Source organism: Kogia breviceps, chromosome 19, assembly GCF_026419965.1.
Source record: "Kogia breviceps isolate mKogBre1 chromosome 19, mKogBre1 haplotype 1, whole genome shotgun sequence".
NCBI classification, from domain to species: domain Eukaryota; kingdom Metazoa; phylum Chordata; class Mammalia; order Artiodactyla; family Physeteridae; genus Kogia; species Kogia breviceps.
Window position 1 is genome coordinate 44,219,454 of NC_081328.1, and position 23,604 is coordinate 44,243,057.

A 23,604-nucleotide genomic window follows, 5' to 3' on the forward strand; every position below is an offset into this window, starting at 1 on the left:
GAAATTCTTTCATAATTGTAGTGAAGGTTAATAGATATGCATAAATAATTTAGTACTGAGCCTAGCCCAGAGTAAATACACAATGAATATTGACTAATGTTAAAATGTTGCTTGGTGAATATAGAAACAGAAAAAACTGAAGGTGGTTGTTTAAACAGGAAATCTCTAGAAGTGGGATGGGAATATCCAGACGGGTATATCTGAAGTAGAAGGTTTCACCCACATACCTCTTGAAATCACTTCCCTAGTGAGCTACTGCCACTGTGAAAGTGTATTTCTTAAGTATGTTGGGGTAGAAGAAAGGTTGAGAGTCTTTTTTTATTTTTGGGTGTGCTGTGTGGCATGAGGGATCCTAGCTCCCCGACCAGGGATCGAACTCGTGCCCCTACAGTGGAAGCACAGAGTCTTAACCACCGGACCGCCAGGGAAGTCCCAAGGTTGATAGTCTTAAGGAAAATTTCATCCACACCTTGATGTGGTCTCACTCTTATCTTAGGCTAGGGCATGATTGTCTTGGAGCTTGAGGTAGGCTGACATCTTCATGTTTTTCTGAAGCCACATCCTAGTCATCTTGCCTCAGATATCTCACAGATATCTCTATCTCACAGATAGAGAGGTGTAAAGAATACTAAATGAACCTACTACATGGCTTAAAAAATAGAACATTGCTAATACAACTATAGACCCTGCTTTTAAAGCAACACTTGCGTGCTCATTGCAAGTAATGATTTGGTTCTTACTTCACTTTCACAAGAGCCCGGTTTACCAGGAAGGGGTTGAGGGTATTTTACTGTCCTTACCTCTACCCATCCCCTGTAGAGAAATAGTTGCATTAACTTGGGTTTTTTGGTATTGTTTTTATCTATTCTAAACAGGTGAAACTGGACAGGGTTCTAAAGAATCCCATAAAGGAGACCCTTTGGAAGAGCGAGAAAGTACTAAAGAATCCAGATCATCATGGAAAAGAGTTTCTTTTGAGAGGTAGCACTCAATGTCTGTGAATTTAAGCAAAACAAGTATGCTTTTCCTTCTACTAAGAATTAAAATTGCACACAATATACCAGAATGGCAGCAAAAAAACAAAACAAAAAACAAAGCTGATGTGAAAATTTACTAACTTCTCATGTTTTAAACCTCCCTGAGGGAGTTTTAAGCACCTCGAGCAATATATAATACTTAATTCTCAGCATTAACCACCTACTTAATTTAAAACATTTCCCTTAATCATCAAAGTAGTTTATGTTCTTTGCTGAAAACTTGGAAAGTACAGAGGAATAAAAAAGAAGCAAAAAAAGAAAGATGAACTGTATCATTCAGAATTTAGTAACTGCTTGTTAACATTTTGTTGTAATTTAGCCTTTATTACTGTGTTTTTTCTTTTGGGGATTGAGTCATATTGTCTGTATAATTTTGTTTCCTGCGTTTTAAAGTTTAACACATCAAGTCTTTTCCTAACTTGATAAACTCTTTATAATCATTTTTAATCACTGTATAACATATCATGCATATGGGTGCATCATAATTTACTAAACCACGCCTCTGAAGTGGAGGTAGTTGTTCCTTTGTTTTTCATATTATTTTTTTAATGTGATACATACTTCTGTTTATTCTTTCTCTACCCTCCTCCCACTCATATATTTAAGCTACATTCAGAGTCGAAGACTATGAATGATATAAGGCTATTAAAAGTTGCCAAATTACTTTCCCAAAAGGCTGTGACTGTTTAAGTACCCACCAGCAGTATAAAAGTACTGGGTTACTGCACTCTCGTCAACCAGTATCATCGACCAATACCAGAGTTTTAAAATTTGTGCTGTTTTCATAGGCAAAATGTAATGTTGCAGGTTTGATTGTACTTCTGCTAAGTAGAGGTTGAACATGCTGCTATGATTTTCCTTTAAGTATCCAATTATCAGTTTTTTTATGGAGTTTGTCATGGTTTGAAAAACACAGGCAAAGCCTTGTTTAAATATAGTATGTTGTAGAAAATGTGTCTTAAAGGAGACCATCAGGAAATAAATTTTTTGACCTTATTTTTCATTATTAGATTAAAAAAATAACAAAAGTGCAAAAGTGCAACAATTAACACAAAATTAATATCCTACCTAGATTCCCTTCACTTCCACACCTCTGAAGTAACCAGTATTTATTGTTTTCTGTGTATATTCACTTACACATTTAATCTTTGACACTTTATACACAGCTTTTCCCGCCATACATGTATCAGTTAAAACAGTTAAGCAGCAGAAGGGAAAGTCTCCTGTTTTCTTCACATAACAATGACGAATCTGAACATCCATAGGCAGGCTGCTTGAAGCAGCTCGTGGGGTCCTCACAGAAAGGGCCATTTGTGGTCAGGCCAGGCCGTCAGTAAGTGAGGAAACTCTTTCAGGTGCTCCTCGTCATCTGAGGCATTGGGCCCCTCTTGGGGTGGAGATGAAGCAGAATCCACTGGTGAAATAATTAGACTTGGAGACACAGCACACACCTTTTCTCTAAGAAGTAATGGTGAGTAGTTAAACTTCAGATATCAGTTATTGTTATTCAACATAAAACTATGAAAATGTAAATAGTTATACTTAGAAGTGTTTAAAAGTTGAGAAGAATAGAGAGAGCCCTAACTGGATATCAAAATTGAAATTCCAGAATACTGCCATTACCCACTGTATATGAACAGTTGTCTAGAATGAGTCAAGTGCGAGTCCTAGGCGCATGGGCAAATAGGTGGATGCAAGTTTGTCATGTAATATGTGGGACTTGATACCCTAAGAAGAAAATTCTGGATACAGCTTAACAGTCTGGTCACACTCAGAATACCCCTTAAGTATAGTTTCCTGAGCTGGGTGACTCACTTTTTTCATGGTTTCAACCAAGTGTGTACATCCAGTGGCAGTTTTTCTCCCAGGCTTCAGGCCGTATTTCCAAGTCTCCTGCTTATACACAGTAAACCTGAATATCTCTCAGGCCTGTTTTGAGACTCTCACCTTGCCCTCCTCCAACCATCCCACTTCCTGTTCTGCCCATCTTGGTTGTCTTGCTTTTCTCCTGGCATCATATAGTTTTTTCTTTTTCTTTTTTTTTCTTTTTTTGGCTGTGCCACGCAGCTTGTGGGATCTGTTTCCCAACCAGGGATTGAACCTGGGCCACGGCAGTGAAAGCCCAGAATCCTAACCACTAGGCCACCAGGGAACTTCCAACATCATAGTTTCTTTTGTTGGAATGCTCTTCCTTTCTGTTTCTGGCAAACTCACTCTATACAAAGCCCAGCCTCTGAGGCTCTGTATTCCTACATTGTGGTCTTCTCACCTTGACTATTATGTAAACTGTGAGTTCCAGGGACAGTAGCGACCTCATATTCATTCAGCAAATATTTATTTAATGCCTTCCCTTTGCCAGGCAGTGGTGATACAGTAGTAAACAGAATAGACACAGATACAAATCCCTTCCCTTATAGAACATATATTCTACTTGTGGAGGCAGTCAGTAAATAAGACAAGTAAGTGAAATGTCTATTAAAATTATTCATATTCGTCTTAGTATTCCAAAAATTAGCAAAACATTAGGCCCACAATAAGTATTTTTTTAAATGGAAGAACAGGAATGCTAGAGTAGAATTAAGTACATTAAATTATGGGAATCAAGTGGCCTGCATTCTCTTCCAGACTCTGCTACTGGCTGTGTGACTTTGGACAAGCCCTTTATCTTTTCTGAGCCTCTGTTTCAAGTGTGAAATTGGAGAGTTAAACTAAACCATCTTTGAAATCCCTTTCAGCATTAATACTCTAATTCCAAGGAATAGACACTTCATTCCAAGGAATTGTGTTCGAAGAACCTATGTCTGGGAGGTCAGACAGTAAGCCAAAGACAGGTACTTGCCACTGGGATGGGCAAAGTAGCAGAATGACCAGAGCCAAGTGTAGGTAATGCAAGAATGTTTCTTCAAGGTAGAGAGTCAGATGAAAGGGATGGTGATTTTAGAAATGGTGTTCTGTGATAGCAAGTGCCATGTAGAAAGGTTATATCTATAAAAAGTGAATTATTATTTTCAGATTTTAACTATTCAGATTATAATGCAATTAAAAAACAAATGATTGAGAGAAAAGCCAGGCTAAGGTGTTTGGGTTTGATGTCATAGGGTAGCTTCCTTTTATATTTGGATTTAATTCATCAGATAAATGTCATCATACACATTCTTAGACATCTAATTTAGGCTTTAATTCCAGGACTATAAATCTTTCTTTTTTATTGCAATATAATTGACATATAACATTATATTACTTATACAGATGTACAATATGATCCTTCAGTAGTATGTATTGCAAAATGGTTATCACAGTATGTCTAGTAACATTTGTTACCAAAAAGTTACGAATTTTTTTCTTGTGATGAGAACTTTTAAGAACTACTCTATTAGCAACTTTCAAATATACAACACAATATTTTCTTCTTAAACCTTTTTTAAAATTGAGATATAGCTGATGTACAATATTATATGTTACAGGTGTACAACATAGTGATTCACAATTTTTAAATTTTTATATTCCATTTATAGTTATTATAAAGTATTGGCTATATACCCTGTGTTGTACAATATATCCTTGTAGCTTATTTTATACATAATAGTTTATACCTCTTAACCCCATCCCTGTCTTGCCCTCTCCCCACTGGTAACCACTAGTTTGTTCTCTATTCTGTGAGTTTGTTTCCTTTTTGTTATATTCACTAGTTTATTTTTTAGATTCCACATATAAATGATATCATATTGCATTTGTTTTTCTGTCTGACTTATATCACTTAGCATAATACCCTCCAAGTTCATCCATGTTTTTGCAAATGGCAAAATTTTCATTCCATTTTTATGGGTGAGTAGTATTCCATTGAATATATGTGTGTGTGTGTGTGTATACACCACATTTTCTTTATCCATCAACAGATGGGTATCCTATATCCATCAAGAGATGGACACAGGTTGCTTCCATATCTTGGCAGTTACAAATAATGCTGCTATGAATGTTGGGGGTGCATGTATCTTTTCAAATTAGTGTTCCCATTTATTTTGGATATATAGCCAGAAGTGGAGTTGCTGTGTCATACAGTAGTTCTGTTTTTAGATTTTTGAAAAACTGTTATACTGTTCTCCACAGTGGCAGCACCAATTTGCATTCCCACCAATAGTGTACAAGGGTTCCCTTTTCTCCACATCCTCACCAACATTTATCATCTGTGATCTTTTATGGGGGGGGGGTCAACATACACTTTTTTTAATGTATTATTTTTTGATTAATTTTTATTGGAGTATAGTTGCTTTATAGTGCTGTGTTAATTTCTGTTGTACAGCAAAGTGAATCAGTTATATGTATACATATATTCCCTCTTTTTTAGATTTCCTTCCCATTTAGGTCACCACAGAGCATTGAGTGGAGTTTCCTGTGCTATACAGTAGGTTCTCATTAGTTATCTATTTTATACATGTCAATCCTAATCTCCCAATTCATCCCACCCGCCCCCTGGCTAAAGGTTTATCAATTTTTTTTTTTTTCAAAGAACCAATTCTTAGTTTCATTGATCTTTTCTGTTGTTTTTTTAGTCTCTATTTTATCTGTTTCTGCTTTGACCTTTCTTTCCTTCTATTAACTTTGGGTTTTGTTTGTGCTTTTTTTAAGTTCTGTTAGGTATAAGGTTAGGTTGTGTATTTGAGGTTTTTTTTGTTTCCTGAGGTAAGCTTGTGTCATTAACTTCCCTCTTAGAACCGCATTTGCTGCATCCCATAGATTTTGGATTATTATGTTTTTGTTTTCATTTGTCTCCAGGTATTTTTTAAATTCCTCTTTGATTTCTTCAGTGATCCATTGATTGTTTAGCAGCATATTGCTTAACCTCTATGTGTTTGTGTTTTTTGCAGTTTTTCTTGTAGTTGATTTCTAGCCTCCTAGTGTTGTTGTCAGAAAAGATGCTTGATGTGATTTCAGTTTTCTTAAATTTACTGAGGTTTGTTTTGTGGCCTAGCATGTGATCTATCCTGTAGAATGTTCCATGTGCACTTGAAAAGAATTTGCATGCTGCTTCTTTTGGATCGAATGTTTTGTATATCTATTAAGCCCATCTGGTCTAATGTGTCATTTAAGGCTCGTGTTTCCCTGTTGATTTTCTGTCTGGATGATCTGCCCATTGATGTAAGTGGGATGTTAAAGTCCCTTATTATTACTGTGTTACTGTCAGTTTCTTCCTTTATGTCTGTTAATGTTTGCTTTATGTATTGAGGTGCTTATATATTGGGTGCATATATATTTACAGTTGTTATGTCTTCTTGGATTGATCCCTTGATCATAATATAATGTTCTTCTTTGTTTTTTGTAACAGTAATGTCTGTTTTGTCTAATATGAATATTGCTACCCCAGTTTTCTTTTGTTTTCTATTTGCAGTGTCTCTCTCTCCCTGTTTCCATATATATATGTGATTGTCTTAAGTTGCTGATCTCTCACTTTTAAATGCATTTTAACAACCCTGCATTTACTCTCCTTCTTTCATGATTACTGTTTTTGATATTATATCTTACATCTAATTGTTTTGTGTATCCTTAACTGCTTATCTTGGATAGAAATGATTTTGCTCCTTTTCTCTTTTAACCTTACTAACTTTGTGTGTGAATGATTTCCTACCTTTACTGTATGGTTGAACTTTTTCATTTTGTAATTTTCACCTTTCTAGTTATGACCTTTTCTTTTTCACTTAGAGAAGTTCCTTTGACATTTGTTGTAAAGCTAGTTTGGTGATGCTGAACTCTTTTAGCTTTTGCTTGTCTGTAAACTTTATGATCTCTCCATCAAATCTGAATGAGAGCCTTGCGCGGTAGAGTATTCTTGGTTGAAGGTTTTTCCCTTTCATCACTTTAAATATAGCCTGCCACACCCTTCTGGCCTGCAGAGTTTCTGCTGAAAAGTCAGCTGATAGCCTTGTAGGAGTTCTTTTGTATGTTATTTGTTGCTTTTCCCTTGTTGCTTTTAAAGGTATTTTTAAAATTTTATTTCATTTATTTATTTTTGGCTGCATTGGATCTTTGTTGCTGCACATGGGCTTTCTCTAGTTGCGGTGAGCAGGGGCTACTCTTCGTTGCAGTGCGGTGGCTTTTTCTTGTTGCACAGCATGGGTTCTAGGCTCCCAGGCTTCAGGAGTTGTGGCTCGCGGGCTCTGGAGCGCAGGCTCAGTAGTTGTGGCGTACAGGCTTGGGATCTTCCCAGACCATAGCTCAAATCCATGTCCCCTGCATTGGCAGGTGGTTTCTTAACCGCTGCGCCACCAGGGAAGCCCCCCCTTGTTGCTTTTAAAATTCTCTCTTTACCTTTAATTTTTGCCCTTAGAAGTAGAGTGTGTCTTGTAGTATGGGACTTCGCTGTGCTTCCTGGACTTGGCTGTCTGTTTCCCTTCCCAGGTTAGGGAAGTTTTCATCTACTAACGTCTTCAAATGTTATCAGCTCCTTTCTCTCTCACTTATTCTTCTGGAACGCTTATAATGCCAGTATTAGTGCACCTGATATTGTCCTAGAGATCTCTTAAAGTGTCCTCATTTCTTTTGATTTCTCTTTAATTCATTCGGCATCAGTGATTTCCACTATCCTGTCTTCTAGCTCACTGATCCATTCCTCTGTATCATTTAGTCTACGTTTAATTCCTTTTAGTGTATTTTTCACTTGGTACTGTATTCTTTATTTCTATCTTCTTGTTCTTTATATTTTCTAACTCTTCATTAAAAACTTCTAACTTCTCGGGCTTCCCTGGTGGCGCAGTGGTTGAGAGTCCACCTGCTGATGCAGGGGATACAGGTTCATGCCCCTGTCCGGGAAGATCCCACATGCCGCTGGGCCCATGAACCATGGCCTCTGAACCTGCAGGTCTGGAGCCTGTGCTCTGCAATGGGAGAGGCCACAACAGTGAGAGGCCCGTGTACTGCAAAACAAACAAACAAAGAAACAAAAAACACAAATAAACAAACAAAACTTCTAACTTCTTGTTCTTTGCATCCATTCTTCTCCTGAGTTCTTTGATCATCTTTATGATCACTACCCTGAACTCCTTCTCCAGTAGATTGCCTATCTCCACTTCACTTAGTTCTTCTTCTGGGGTTTTATATTGTACCTTTATCTGGAACATGTTCCTCTGTTGCCTCATTTTGCCTAAGTTGCTATTTTTATTTTTATGTATTTGGTATGTTGATTATATTTCCCAACTTTGGAGAAGTGGCCTTTTGTTGGAAACGCCCTGTGTGTCCCAGCAGTATGTCCTACCTGAGCTATATGCTCTAGGGGTTCCCCCTATGAGGACTGCATGGGTCTTTCTGTTGTGGTGGGCTGACTATGTGGGCAGTCTTATATGCTTAGTTGGCCCCGGGCCAGTTGGTTGCCTTGTGCAGAAGCTGCCAGCTGCAGGTGGCTAACTGCATAACCACAGGGACCCCCAGGACTTATACTGGCTCAATGGTGGGGAGAGTCAGGGTCTAGAAGACTCCGGGACTGTTGCCTGCCCACTGGTGGGTGAAGCCAGGTCCTGAGTTAGTGCTGGTCTACTGGCGGACAGAGCCAGGTCCTGGTTGCAGAGCCCAGGGTCCCAGAGCTTGTGTTGGATTGCTGGGGGGGACAGGGGGGCAGTTCCTGATACAGTTGAGTATGGGGTCTGGGGTGTCCTGAAGCTCGTGTTGGCCTGCTACTGGGCAGGGCTGTGGTCCAGCTGGTCCCAGCACAGGGTCTGGCCTGCTAATGGGCAGGCGGGATCCATAAGTTGCAGGACTAGTTTTCTTTCTTTTTTTTTTTTTTTTAATAATTTTTAAAAATTAACTAATTAATTTGGTTGTGCCAGGTCTTAGTTGAGACTCACAGACTCCTTTGTTGAGGCTCGCCAGCTTCTTAATTGCGGCAGGCGGGCTTCCTTAGTTGCGGCTCGCCAGCTCCTTGGTTGCAGCAGGAAGGCTTCCTTAGTTGTGGCATGCAAATTCTTAATTACAGCATGCATGTGGGATCTAGTTCCCTGACCGGGGATCGAACCTGGGCCCCCTGCATTGGGAGTGCAGAGTCTTAACCACTGCGCCACCAGGAAAGTCCCGGGACTAGTTTTCTTGAGTCTCTTGTCTGTCCCCTGGTGGGAGAAGCTGGTCCAGAGGCCAGAGCAGGCTTCCTGAAGGGCAGGGCCAGGGCCCAGTGGATTCTGGGACTGGTGCATATCTACTGGTGGGTGAAGCTGGGTCCTGGGCCCTCTGGTGAGCAGGTCCATGTCCCAAGGCTGTATCTGTAGGCTCAGGGGATCTTAAGGCAGCCTGTCTGCTGATGGGTGGGGCTGTGTCCCTGCCCAGTTAGTTGCTTGGCCTGATGTGTCCCAGCACTGGCACCTACAGGCTGTTGGGCTGGGGCCATGTCTTGGTGCTAATGAGCTAGAGGTAGGATTTCACAATGGCACTTGCCAGCACCAGGGTCTGCATGGTAGAAGGAGCTCCTAAAAATGGCTGCTGCCAGTGTCTGTGTTCCCACGGTGAACTCCAGTTGCCTCTTGCCTCTCTGAGAAGCTCTCTAGGATCAGCAAGTAGGTCTGGCCTAGGCTCCTCTCAAATTACAGCTTCTGTCCTGGGTCTCAGTAGATTTTGTGTGTGCCCTTTAAGAATGAAACCTCTATTTCCTGCAGCCCTCTGGGATTCCCAAAAGTAATCTCCAGTGGTCTTCAAAGCCAAATGTTCTGGGAGCTCATCTTCCCAGTGCAGGCCCCCCAGGCTGGGGAGCCTATGTGAGACTCAAGACTTCTCACTCCTTTGGCAGAACCTTTGCAAAGTAATTGTTCTCATTTGTGGGTCACCAACTGGGGTGTATGGGACTTGACTATATTGCAAGTCTTCCCCTCCTAGCCATCTCATTGTGGTTCGTTCTTAATGTCTTTAGTTGTAGAAGATCTTCTTTGGTAGGGTCCTATCTTTTTCATCGATGGTTGTTCTGCAGATGGTTGTGATTTTGGTGTGCCCATGAAAAGAGGTGAGCTCAGAGTCTTTCTACTCTGCCATCTTGGCCATCTCCCTTCCTTAAACCTTTTATATAAGTAAGGAGAAACCCCTTCCTAAGCACTTCATAACAGGATACACAGCAGGATCTCACCATTTTGCAGATCTGGCCTGTCCCTGCGGCCAAGGCACTGCTGCTCTGTGACTCTGAGTGGGGGGGTGGGGTAATGAGGCCTCTACAAGAATTGGGGTTTGCTTTATAGGTGGCGTGAGCCAGATTCCTTATGGAGGAGCCTGGGATGAGAGGCCTTTGACACCCAGGGCACCCCCCCCCCAATATGGTATTAATGTAGTCACCATACGGTATATTACATCCCTATGACTTACTTATTTTATAACTGGAAGTTTGTACCTTCTGACCATCTTCACTCATTTGTTCTACTGAAGACCCTTTTTTTTTTTTTTTTTTTTTTTGGTAAATGAGATGTATTTACCATACAGATAGTTAAATAATTGATTTTTTTTTTTTTTTTTTGGCCGCACCGTGCAGCTTGCGGGATCTCAGTTTCCTGACCAGGGACTGAGCCCTGGCCATGGCATTGAAAGCTCGGAATCCCAGCCATTAGGCCACCGGGGAACTCCCTAACTGAAATATTATTAATGCTTACAGTAGAGAAATTCACAATCTCTGCAATAGTAAGACAGTATGTTCTAAAACAGTTTGAAGATCATTGAAAGAAATTTGTGTAACTTTCAATCTGACAAATTAAAATTTCCAGATGATAACTAAGCATGAGATTTTAGGAGAAATTCCATCAAAAGGAAAGAGCATATGAAATGGTTATTCAAGGAGTCGAAGAAAAAAATGGACCCAGATAAAAATGAATTAGTCTGTGGTCAAACTGATGACAAATTCAGTATCACGAAATTGAGGACCAAGTTGTGAATTTTGAACATTATGTCTTAGAGGATATTCATGTGAAATACGAAGTTATGGAGGGAAATATACATAAAATATTTTGATATGAAAATGGCCATATTGCACTGGATTGTGGAAAAGGAGAGCACAAAAAGATGTATTTACAGATTTTTAAAAGACATCAGTTGAGTGTCAGAAATACAGTATTCAGGGCTTCCCTGGTGGCGCAGTGGTTGAGAATCCGCCTGCCGATATAGGGGACGCGGGTTCGTGCCCCGGTCCGGGAAGATCCCACATGCCGCGGAGCGGCTGGGCCCGTGAGCCATGGCCGCTGAGCCTGGGCGTCCGGAGCCTGTGCTCCGCAATGGGAGAGGCCACAACAGTGAGAGGCCCGCAAAAAAAAAAAAAAGAAATACAGTATTCGGAATAAATTGTGTGGATTTGGGGATCTGTACAAGGTGAATTTTCCTGTATTTAGTGATTTTATCAGTTGACCGTATTGGTAAACAACAAGTTTTCAGGGTGCATTCTCATACTTTCGAAGTGAGGAATAAGTTTACAGTGCTTTCATTAAACTGAAGAAGGGATAAATAAATAGAAAGTTATTTAGAGAGGGGAAGTCATTAATCCATTTTGTTTATGGGAAGTTTGTGTATTATAGATTTACAAGGGAGCAAAGTGGATATTCCCTCAATTTCAGAGCTTTTTTTTTTGCGGTACGCGGGCCTCTCACTGTTGTGGCCTCTCCCTTTGCGGAGCACAGGCTCCGGACGCGCAGGCTCAGCGGCCATGGCTCACGGGCCCAGCCGCTCCGCGGCATGTGGGATCTTCCCGGACCGGGGCACGAACCCGTGTCCCCCACAATGGCAGGCAGATTCTCAACCACTGCGCCACCAGGGAAGCCCTCAGAGCTATTTTTAACGTAGCTCTCTGTGTACTAACATTATAGAGCTGATTCAAAATATTAAGCGTTTGAAAATTAGACAAAACAATTTGACCTACAAATCTTTGATTATGGTACCAGCCAAGATCTCTAGTTTAGAGGTATACCCGTGTAACAGTCAGCATTTCTGTTACTAACAGTCTGGCACCTATTTTTCTAAAGCAAAGGAATGAAACGTTGAGGAAAACTTTGTTTTTAAGTTATATAAATGATTCTGGGCTACAGAACTACATATTGTATCTGATAGCTATTAAAAGTAATTGGTATTTCAAGCAATCAGACCAACATAGTTCTATGATTATGTCACTTCTGATATTTTTATCCTCAGGGTATTAAACTCATAGCTTTTAGTCTAACATTCAGCAATAAAAAAGTTTTACCTTAATATTTTCTAGGTGCCCAAGGTCCTAATGAAATGCAGTCTAATAAAGCCTCAACCCTACCATGTTCTGACTCACATGAAGAAGTGTTGAACACTCCCTCATCTAGTTTTTTGTCCAAGAGTGGGACACACTTTGTTGAAGACAGTGAGTAGTAATGCATTGAGTTCTTGAGACTATTGCTGTGAGTTGGAGACAGTAGTTCTTGTGGCAGTTGCTATTAGCCTTTTTACTTTTGTTGCTCTACAATTAATGCGATTCATTTTGGTTTTATGTGACCTCATTTGTAAATGTTTGCTATTAATTGTGAACTCGGATTGCTTCTTAAGATGGTCTTTGGTCACATGTTTTGCATCTGCTATTTAAATCCTCTCAAACAGAGACTTTAGGACAATAAGAGTCTGTTACGTTAGACTGATTAGATATCAGTTGGTGGTCTTCAAATTATAATAACTTGAAAAATATTCTCATTTTGTATTGTCTCTGAGGTTTTCATATGGTTAGTATTATATAAAGTCATTGTTAATGGCTAACTTTTTTTTTTTTTTTTTTTTTTTTTTGCGGTACGCGGGCCTCTCACTGTTGTGGCCTTTCCCTTTGCGGAGCACAGGCTCCGGACGCGCAGGCCCAGAGGCCATGGCTCACGGGCCCAGCCGCTCCGCGGCACGTGGGATCCTCTCGGACCGGAGCACGAACACGTGTCCCCTGCATCGGCAGGCGGACTCTCAACCACTGCGCCACCAGGGAAGCCCATTGGCTAACTATTTTTATAACATGTGGATGAACCATAATTTATGTAGCTATTCTTCAAGCCGTTTAGGTTTTTAGTAATTTTTCATTATTTTTAAATAACTTTTTAGAAAGCATTTTTATGATAATAACATTAAAATTACATTCTTCCTAATTTAATTAGGTCCCTACTTGTTTACTGAGGATGAGTCCCTATTTTCATTGTTTTTTTGGTGTGTTTTTTTTTTTTAATCAAGTTTAAAGTACATTTCTAAGTAGTGTGTGTGAACATGTTTATATAGGGTATGTGTATATATAAAATGATACAGGATATATGTATACATAAAATGGTTTATTTCTTAGAGTTCATCTTAATGTCCACTTTGATTTGTCCAACTAGCGGAAATTCCTTCTGTGGATATGATTCCAAATGCTAGGAAGTTAGGGGAGCCTATCCGATCAGCTATTCCTTTACAGCCACCTTACCATCCTTCAGAGCCTCGAGCTCCCTGCCCCATAGGAAAAGAATACTTGCGTTCAAGTCACTGCTCCCATACCATGAATTCTGCTGGAGAAGGCACAGCATTTTCTGTGGTAAGTGGAAAAGCTTATTTTCAACTGGTCATAAGTCTATAGATTTAAAAAGGTCTCTGCTAGAATTGTAGTCAAAGATACTGCACTAGTCAGAGCACTGTACTTAAAATTTACCTCTGCATATACCTGTATATTCTTACCCTAGGAAGATAGAGACAGGATGACTATGTAAAAGGGGAAATAGTAAAAGCTAACACATACTGTTTATTTTGTGCCAGGCACAGTTCTCCCTAATTTGCAGGTATCGAATAAATTTCTTCTTACAGCACAGCTCTGGAGTAGGTACTATTTATATTTCCCATGGGGAAGCTGAAATAGAGAGTTTAAGAATCTTGTCTGAGCTCACACAGCAATTGTAGAATTAGGATTAGAATTCAAGCATTCTAGTTTCAGAACCCATATTGTATGTCTCTAATTAAGTAATTGAAATGTTTTAACATATAGGAAAGTGTCAAAAATAATCTTTCATCCATATTCCTATTATCCAGCATGAACTACTGTTAACATTTTGGCCTATTAGCTTCCGCTCTTTTCTTCTTCGAAAATAAAACCCTTTTTTATACAGTCATCCTGTTCCTATCTTTCTAGCAACAAGAACACTCAGGTATATGCCAAGGGTAAATTTATAAACAATGATACACTCATTATTAAAAATTCACACAGTGCCGAAAAAGTAGTTAGCATTAGGTGACCATAATTCTAAACATTCTGTATATCTGTTTAGATAGGAGGGTGGATGGATTAAAAAGAGAAAAAAGGGATCATAGGATAATGGTTACATTTGGGGAAGGCTTGCAGGGATGGTGGAAGGCCTTCTGAGTTGCTGGTAATATTCTTTTTCTTTACCTGGGTTGCAGTTAGGTGGGAATTTTCTTTTTCAAATAATTCTTAAGCAGGACTAACTTCAGTTTTAGACGTTTTTTTAAAATGTGATTATATTATAGTTGTTATTTATTAAAAAGTATTAAATTTAATTTTACTTTAATAGAAGAAAAAGATACTGAAGTGAAATTGAAGAGATTGTTAAACATCAAATGTTTCTTTACCACAAGAAATATTTTCCATAAGATTCCCTCTAAAGTTAAGAAATAAATTGTTTAAAATGTTGAGTTTATATTCATATTTTGGAGGTTTTGTGTTTTGTTTCAGTTTTGGACAGTTTCTATTGACTTCTTGATATGAAAGATAATGACTTTAATACTTTCTACTTGTGATCTGATCAGTTTTTCATTGTCCACATGTAGCTGTAACCCCTAAATTTTTATATTTAAGAACACCTCACTTGCATTTATATTTGAATGCAATCCTGAGCATTTTCTTTTTCTTTGAGTACAAGTTTATAGACATTGCTCCATCCTTTGGCATTGGGGATCAATAGAGTGTTTTGACAAATGTGTTTTTAAAAAAAGCAAAACATGGAGAATGAAGGGATCTAGCTTTGTGTCACAGGTCCTCCCTTCCCATCACACCCAAAATGTTCTTCTTTTTGTGTCTTCCTTATATCTCTTTCAAATCAGCTCTCCTCTGTTTTTAATAGGAACCAGATAATAGAGTTTTCTTAACTTCCAAGTTGTCTAAAGAGGGCAAACAGGAAATGTATCCAGTTCAGGTCCAAGGCCCTAGGACAAGGAAGCTTCCCAAAGGAAAAAGGTAACATTACTGTAGGCTTCAATGTTTACAGTTTGTCTGCAAAGGGATTTGAAGAGTTATGGGTATACTCCATATTTTGCTGTGAAGATGAGTATGAAATATTTGGTAAAACATGTATTACAGTAGTTTTGAACTAAGTAATGTACATACACTTGTCTACTTAAATGTGTTAAAAGGTCACTTTCATTACAGATATGAAAACAGAGCTGCAGTCTCATCCTGGGATTCACCTTTCTCCCAGAGGGCAGGAAAGAGGTTAACAGAACAAGAATTACATGCAGTATCAGAGAAACTATCTCAGCGCCTCTCTGAACTCGATTGGGCAAGTCTTGTTTTTTAATCTGTATTGAGATTGCTATTGTTGGTGAGCATTTAAGTGATTTTCCAATTGAAGGTGAGAGCCAAGCTAAGGTACTAGGAAGTTAGTTGTGTCTTACTGAAAATCTTCCATAAGTCAAGCAGGTAGGACATAGGATGAGAAATTATATCCTAGCCTTTTATTATATAACCAAATTTGGTACAGATTTATCCAAATTTGTATCGAATTCTATCCATCTATTTATTTATTTATTTGGCTGTGTCAGGTCTTAGTTGCGGCATGTGGGATCTTTTATTGAGGTGCACGGGCTCTTCATTGCGGCGCGCAGTCTTCTCTAGTTGTGGCGTGTGGGCTCCAAAGTGCGCAGGCCTCAGTAGTTGTGGCGCGTGGGCTGCAGAGCGCACAGGCTCAGTGTTTGTGGTACGCAGGCTCTAGAGCACACGGGCTCAGTAGTTGCTGTGTGCAGGCTTAGTTGTCCTGTGGCATGTAGGATCTTAGTTCCCTGACCAGGGATTGAACCTGTGTCCCCTGTATTGGAAGGCAGATTCTTAACCACTGGACCACCAGTGAAGTCCCAAATTTTTATTGAATTCTGATGAAAACTAAATAATTTAATGAAAATGATTATATTAAACCATATCTATCTTTAGATACATCTGTATTGTTTCCCTTTGTCAGTAAAGACACATTTGATATAAAATTAGATGGATCTCTGATTTTCACAAAATAAAATACTGTAGTTTGGGGGTATCATTGAATAAATGTATTAAATCCCTATGTGACTTACTTTTAAGTTTATTGAAACTGAGTAGTCCATGGCACTGATATATATATATCCTTTAGAAACTATGCATAAGCATCTGAAAATTTGTGTCTAAACTTGGGCTTAATTATCTGAGAAAACTTTTAAAAGGTTATATTTGTCTAATCCTTCCAACTTGCATTCTGCTGAAGTCAATGAAAGATGTTAAAAAGAATTTTCTTGATAGATGTTAAAAAGTGCCCTGGGTGATCGAATTAAAGAAAAGACCGGCTTTGAAGAGGAGGATATTGGAAACGAAGAGGTGGAAAGTGGAAATGATGAGACACTGTCTCAGCATAGTGACAGCATCATGGAATATGGGCCAAAGAAGCAAAGGCCAGGTACCTATCTAAGGCTAGGTTAAGGACGTCCCCAGAAACCACTTAGCCACTCTGATCTAATGACTGGCTTTCTTTTTTAAATATTTCAGAAATATGTGAAAGCATCAAAAATAATATCAAATACCTGTGTCTCCATCTAGAAGTAGCAGGTGTTAACAGTTATATTTGCTTTATACCTTTTGTGTTTAAGAAATAAAGAGTTAAAATCTCTTCTCTCCTCTCCACATTCTTTTTCTTTCCCTCAAAGGAATTACTCTCTCAAAGTTGGTATCTTTTCTTCATATCTCTGTTTTTATTTATTTTTAATTTTTATTTTTTCCAGTTTTATTGAGATATAATTAATGTACAACATTGTATCATTTAAGGTGTACAACATAATGATTTGATATATGTGTATCTTGCAGAATGATTACCACAGTAAGTTTAGTTAACATCTATTACTTCACATACTTTCAGTTTTTTTATGTGATGATAACTTTTTTTTTTTTTAATTTATTTATTTTTGACTGTGTTGGGTCTTCGTTTCTGTGTGAGGGCTTTCTCTAGTTGTGGTAAGCGGGGGCCACTCCATCGCGGTGCACGGGCCTCTCACTGTCGCGGCCTCTCTTGTTGTGGAGCACAGGCTCCAGATGCGCAGGCTCAGTAGTTGTGGCTCACAGGCCCAGTTGCTCTGTGGCATGTGGGATCCTCCCAGACCAGGGCTCGAACCTATGTCCCCTGCATTGGCAGGCAGACTCTTAACCACTGCGCCACCAGGGAAGCCCCAATGATGACTTTTAAGATCTAATCTCTGAGCAACTTTCAAATACACAGTACAGTATTAATTGTAGTCACCATACTATACATTATATTCTGAGAACTTATAACTGTAAGTTCTACCTTTTGAACAACTTCACACATTTCACCCATCCTTCATACCCCCTACCTCTGGCAACCACCAGTCTGTTCTTCTCTGTATTTTATTCATTTGATTTTTTAAAATTCCACATATAAGTAATATCATAGAGTATTTGTCTTTGTCTGACTCATTTCACTTAGAATAATGCCCTCAAGGACCATTCATGTTGTGCAAATGGCAGAATTTCCTTCTTTTTTATGGCAGAATAGTATTCCATTGTGTATATATCATATTTTCTTTATCCATTGACTGAACACTTCATTGTTTGCATGTCTTTGCTGTTGTCAATAATGCTTCAGTGAACATGGAGATGCAGCTATCTTTTTGAAGTAGTGACTTCGTTTCACTTCTGGATATATACCCAGAAGTGGAATTGCTGGGTCATATGGTAGTTTTATTTTTAATTCTTTCAGGAACTTCCATATTGTTTTCCATAATGGCTGCACCATTTACATTCCCACCAAGGATTTGCAAGGGTTACCTTTTCTCTACATCCTTTCCAACACTTGTTACTTCTTGCTTTTTTTGAGGATAGCGATTCCCATAGGTATGAGTTGATACCTAATTGTGGTTTTGATTTGCATTTCCCTAATCATTAGTGATGTTGAGCACCTTTTCATGTACCTGTTGGCCTTTGTATGTCATCTTTGGAAAAATGTCTGTTCAGTTTCTCTGCCTATTTTTTAATAGGATTTATTTTTTTTCTTTTTGCTGTTGAGTTAATACTTTGAATATTAACCCCCTTATCAGGTAACCTGATTTGCAAATATATTCTCCCATTTGGTAGATTCCCTTTTCATTTTGTTGGTGGTTTTCTTTGCTTTGTGGAAGTTTATTAGTTTAATAGCCCCGCCTCTTTATTTTTGCTTTTGTTGCCTTTACTTTTGGTGTCAAATGCAAAAAATCATTGCCAAGGCCACTGTCAGCCAGGTTAGTTCCTTTTTACTTACTTTTATTTCTTCTAGGAGTTTTATGGCTTCAGGTCTTATGCTCAAGGCTCTTAATTCATTTTGAATTGATCTTTGTGTTTGGTGTAAGATAGAAGTCCAGTTTCATTATTTTGCATGTGGCTGTCCAGTTTTCCCAACACCATTTATTAAAGAGGCTATCCTTTCCCCACTGTATATTCTTGGCTCCTTTATCATAAATTAATTGACCATATATTCATGGGTTTGTTTTTGGGCTCTCTATTGTGTTCCATTAAGCTCCGTGTCTGTTTTTTGCCAATATATTGTTTTGATTACTGTAGCTTTGTAATGTAGTTTGAAATCAGGAAGCATGATGGCCTCCAGCTTTGTTCTTTTTTCTCAGGATTGTTTTGGCTATTTGGGGTGTTTGTGGTTCCAAACAAATTATATGATTGTTCTGTTTCTGTGAAAAATACTATTGGAATTTTCATAGGGTTTGCATTGAGTTTGTAGATCTCTTTGAGGAGTATGCACATTTTAACAGTATTAATTCTTTCAATCCATGAACACAGATCATCTTTCCATTTATTTGTGTCTTCTTTAATTTCTTTCATCAGTGTCTTATAGTTTTCAGTGTACAGGTCTTTCACCTCCTTGGTTAAATTTATTCCTAGGTGTATTATTCTCTTTGAAGCAATTGAAATGGGATTTTTCCTTAATTTCTCTCTTTTTATTTTTTTAAAGAGGAGAAAACAAAAGTTTAGTAACATATATATGGGAGAGACCTAGGAAAACTGAGTAACTCTAATTTCTCTGATAGTTTGTTATTAATTTATAGAATTACAACTATTTTTGTACAGTTGACCCTTGAACAATGTGGATTTGAACTGTGCAGGTCCACTTATACATAGATTTTTTTCAATAAATACGTACTATATTACTACATCGTCAGTGCTGGTTGAATCCATGGATGCAGAACTGTGGATACGGATCACTATCTGTAAAGTTATACTCAGATTTTTCGCTGCATGGAGTCAGTGCCTTAAGGAACAACTGTATATTGATTTTGTAACCTGCAGTTTTACTAAATTCTTCTATTAGTTCTAACAGATTTGGTGGCTTCTTTAGGGTTTTTTTATATATAATATGATGTCATCTGTAAAGAGTTATATTTCTTCATTTCTGATCTGGATGTCTTATTTATTTATCTTGCCTAATTGCTCTGTCTAGGACTTGTAGTACTATGTTGAATAAAAGCAGGCATTCTTGTCTTGTTCCTGATCTTAGAGGAACTACTTTCAGCTTTTCACTGTTTAATATGTTAGCTATGCACTTGTCATATATGGCATTTATTATGTTGAGGTACACTCCTTCTATACTAAGTTTGTTGAAAGTTTTTAAAATGAATGGATGTTGAATTTTGTTAAATGCTTTTTCTTTACTTATTGAGATGATAATATGATTTTTATCTTTTGTTAATGTGGTATACACAGTGACGGATTTGTGAATGCTGAACCATCCTTGCATTTCTGGAATAAATCCCACTTGATCGTGGTGCATGATACTTGTAGTGTACTGTTGAATTCATTTGCTAATATTTTGTTGAGGATATTTGCATCTATGTTCATCAGTGATATTGGTCTGATTTTTTGTGGTGTCTTGTCTAGTTTGGGTTTTAGGGTAATGTTGGCCTTGTAAAATGAGTTTGGAAGTATTCCTTCTGTGTTTTGTAAAGGTTTGAGAAGGATTGGTATTCTTTAAATGTTTGGTAGAATTCACTAGTGATGCCATCTGGTCCTTGACTTTTTTTAAAAAAATTTTTATTTTATATTGGAGTATAGTTGATTAACAATGTTGCATTAGTTTCAGGTGTACAGCAAAGTGATTCAGTTATACGTATATCCATTCTTTTTCAGATTCTTTGTGTTATTACAGAATATTGATTATAGTTCCCTGTGCTGTACAGTAGGTCCCTGTTGGTTATGTATTTTAAATAAAGCACTGTGTACATGTCAATCCCAAACTCCCAATCTATCCCTCCCATCGACCCTTCCCCCTGGTAACCATAAATTCGTTCTCTAAGTCTGTGACTCTGTTTCTGTTTTGTAAATAAGTTCATTTGTATCTTTTTTTTTTAGATTTCACATATAAGCGACATGAATATGCTATTTGTCTTTCTCTGTCTGACTGACTTCACTTAGCATGATAATCTCCAGGTCCGTCCATGTTGCTGCAAATGGCATTATTTCATTCTTTCTAATGGCTGAGTAATACTCCATTGTATATATGTACCACATCTTTATCCATTCATCTGTTGATGGACATTTAGGTTGCTTCCATGTCTTGGCTATTGTAAATAGCACTGCAGTGAACATTGCAGTGCACGTATCCTTTCAAACTCTTGTTTTTCTCCAGATATATTCCCAGGAGTGGGATTGCTGGATCATATGGTTTTTAGTTTCTAAAGGAACCTCCATACTGTTCTCCATAGTGGATGTACCAATTTACTTCCCCACCAACAGTGTAGGAGAGTTCCCTTTTCTCCACACCCTCTCCAGCATTTATTGTTTGTAGACTTTGATGATGGCCTGGTGTGCGTTGATATTTCATTGTAGTTTTGATTTGCATTTCTCTAATAATTAGCGATGTTGAGTATCTTTTCATGTGTCTCTTGGCCATCTGTATGTCTTCTTTGGAGAAATGTCTGTTTAGGTCTTCTGCCCATTTTTTGATTGGGTGGTTCTTTTTTTGTTTTTGTTTTTTTGACACTGAGCTGCATGAGCTGCTTGTAAATTTTGGAGATTAATCCCTTGTCGGTCACATTGTTTGCAAATATTTTCTCACATTCTGTGGTTTGTGCTTTTGTTTTGTGTATGGTTTCCTTTGCTGTGCAAAGCTTTTGAGTTTAATTAGGTCCCATTCATTTATATTTTTAATTTCCATTACTCTAGGAGACAGATTGAAAAAGATATTGTTGTGATTTATGTCAGAGTGTTCTGCCTAAGTTTTCTTATAAGAGTTCTATATTGATAGTATTTGGTCCATTTAGGTCTTTAATCTATTTTGAGTTTATTTTTGTGTATGGTGTTAGAGAATGTTCTAATTTCATTTTTTTTTTTACATGTAGCTGTCCAAGTTTTCCCAGCACCATTTATTGAAGAGACTGTCTTTCCTCCATTGTATAGTGTTGCCTCCTTTGTTGTAGATTAATTAACCATAGGTGCATGGGTTTATTTCTGGGCTTTCTATCGTGTTCCATTGAGCTATTATATGTCTGTTTTTGTGCCAGTACCATACTGTTGTGATGACTGTAGCTTTGTATCAATAGTATAGTCTGAAGTCAGGGAGCCTGATTCCTCCAGCTCCATTTTTCTTTCTCAAGATTGTTTTGGCTATCCAGGGTCTTTTGTGTCTCCATACAGATTTTAAGATTTTTTTGGTTCTAGTTCTGTGAAAAATGCCATTGTCAATTTGGTAGGGATTGCATTGAATCTGTAGATTGCCTTGGCTAGTAAGTCATTTTGACAATATTAGTTCTTCCAATCCAAGAACATGGTGTATCTTTCCATCTGTTTGTGTCATCTTTGGTTTCCTTCATCAGCATCTTATGGTTTTCTGAGTTACAGGTCTTTTGCCTCCTTAGGTAGATTTATTCCTAGGTATTTTATTCTTTTTGATGCAATGGTAAATGGAGATTGTTTCCTTAATTTCTCTTTCTGATCTTGATAGTATACAGAAATGCAACAGATTTCTGTGTATTAATTTTGTTTCCTGCAACTTTACTGAATTCATTGATGAGCTCTAGTAGTTTTCTGGTAACATCTTTAGGATTTTTATGTACAGTATCATGTCATCTGCAAACAGTGACAGTTTTACTTCTTTTCCAATTTGGATTCCTTATATTTCTTCTCTGATTGCTGTGGCTAGGACTTCCAAAACTATGTTGAGTGTAAGTGGTGAGAGTGGACATCCTTGTCTTGTTCCTGATCTTAGAGGAAATGCTTTCACCTTTTCATTGTTGAGTATGATGTTAGCTGTAGATTTGTCATATATGGCCTTTATTATGTTGAGGTATGTTCCCTCTCTGCCCACTTTCTGGAGAGTTTTTTTTATCATAAATGGCTGTTGAATTTTGTCAGAAGCTTTTTCTGCATCAATTGAGATGATCATAGGATTTTTATTCTTCAATTTGTTGATGTGGTATATCACACTGACTGATTTGCAGTTATTGAAAAATCCTTGCATCCCTGAGATAAAATTCCACTTGATCATGTTGTATGATCCTTTTAACGTATTGTTGGATTCAGATTGCTAGTATTTTGTTGAGGAGTTTTGCGTCTATGTTCATCGGTGATATTGGCCTGTAATTTTCTTTTTTGTGTGGTATCTTTGTCTGGTTTTGGTATCAGAGTGATCATGGCCTCATAGAATGAGTTTGGGACTGTTCTTTCCTCTGCAATTTTTTTGGAATAGTTTCAGAAGGATGGGTGTTAACTCTTCTCTAAATGTTTGATAGAATTCACCTGTGAAGCCATCTGGTCCTCGACTTTTGTTGGTTGGGAGTTTTTTTTTATTTTTATTTATTTATTTATTTATTTTCTCTGTACGCGGGCCTCTCACTGTTGTGGCCTCTCCCGTTGTGGAGCACAGGCTCCGGACGTGCAGGCTCAGCGGCCATGGCTCACGGGCCCAGCCGCTCCACAGCACGTGGGATCTTCCCGGACCAGGGCACGAACCTGTGTCCCCTGCATCGGCAGGCGGACTCTCAACCACTGCGCCACCAGGGAAGCCGTGGTTGGGAGTTTTTAAATCACAGTTTCAATTTGAGTACTTGTGATTGGTCTGTTCATATTTTCTATTTCTTCCTGTTTCAGTCTTGGGAGATTTTACCTTTCTAAGAATTTGTCCATTTCTTCCAGGTTGTCCTTTTTTTTTTTATTTTTATTTTTTTTTGTGATATGAGGGCCTCTCACTGTTGTGGTCTCTCCCACTGTGGAGCACAGGCTCCGGACGTGCAGGCTCAGCGGCCACAGCCCACAGGCCCAGCCGCTCCGCGGCATGTGGGATCTTCCCGGACCGGGGCACGAACCCGCGTCCCCTGCATCGGCAGGCGGACTCGCAACCCCTGCGCCACCAGTGAAGCCCCA

General features: G+C 38.4%; 1 protein-coding gene across 6 annotated transcripts in view; it reads left to right on the forward strand.

Moving 5' to 3' along the window:
- Positions 1-23,604, forward strand: part of CEP95 (centrosomal protein 95) — a 56,998-nt gene that overhangs the window by 8,642 nt on the left and 24,752 nt on the right. For 3 of the 6 annotated variants that reach the window (XM_067022221.1, XM_067022222.1, XM_067022223.1), the window contains 6 exons: positions 876-981; positions 12,232-12,363; positions 13,346-13,539; positions 15,077-15,189; positions 15,382-15,511; positions 16,498-16,651. In XM_067022221.1, coding sequence (XP_066878322.1) covers positions 876-981; positions 12,232-12,363; positions 13,346-13,539; positions 15,077-15,189; positions 15,382-15,511; positions 16,498-16,651 — 829 coding nt within the window. Of the gene's footprint in view, positions 1-875; positions 982-2,392; positions 2,509-12,231; positions 12,364-13,345; positions 13,540-15,076; positions 15,190-15,381; positions 15,512-16,497; positions 16,652-23,604 lie in introns of all 6 variants that reach the window. The other 3 variants (XM_059047029.2, XM_067022219.1, XM_067022220.1) reach the window with 2 other exon arrangements.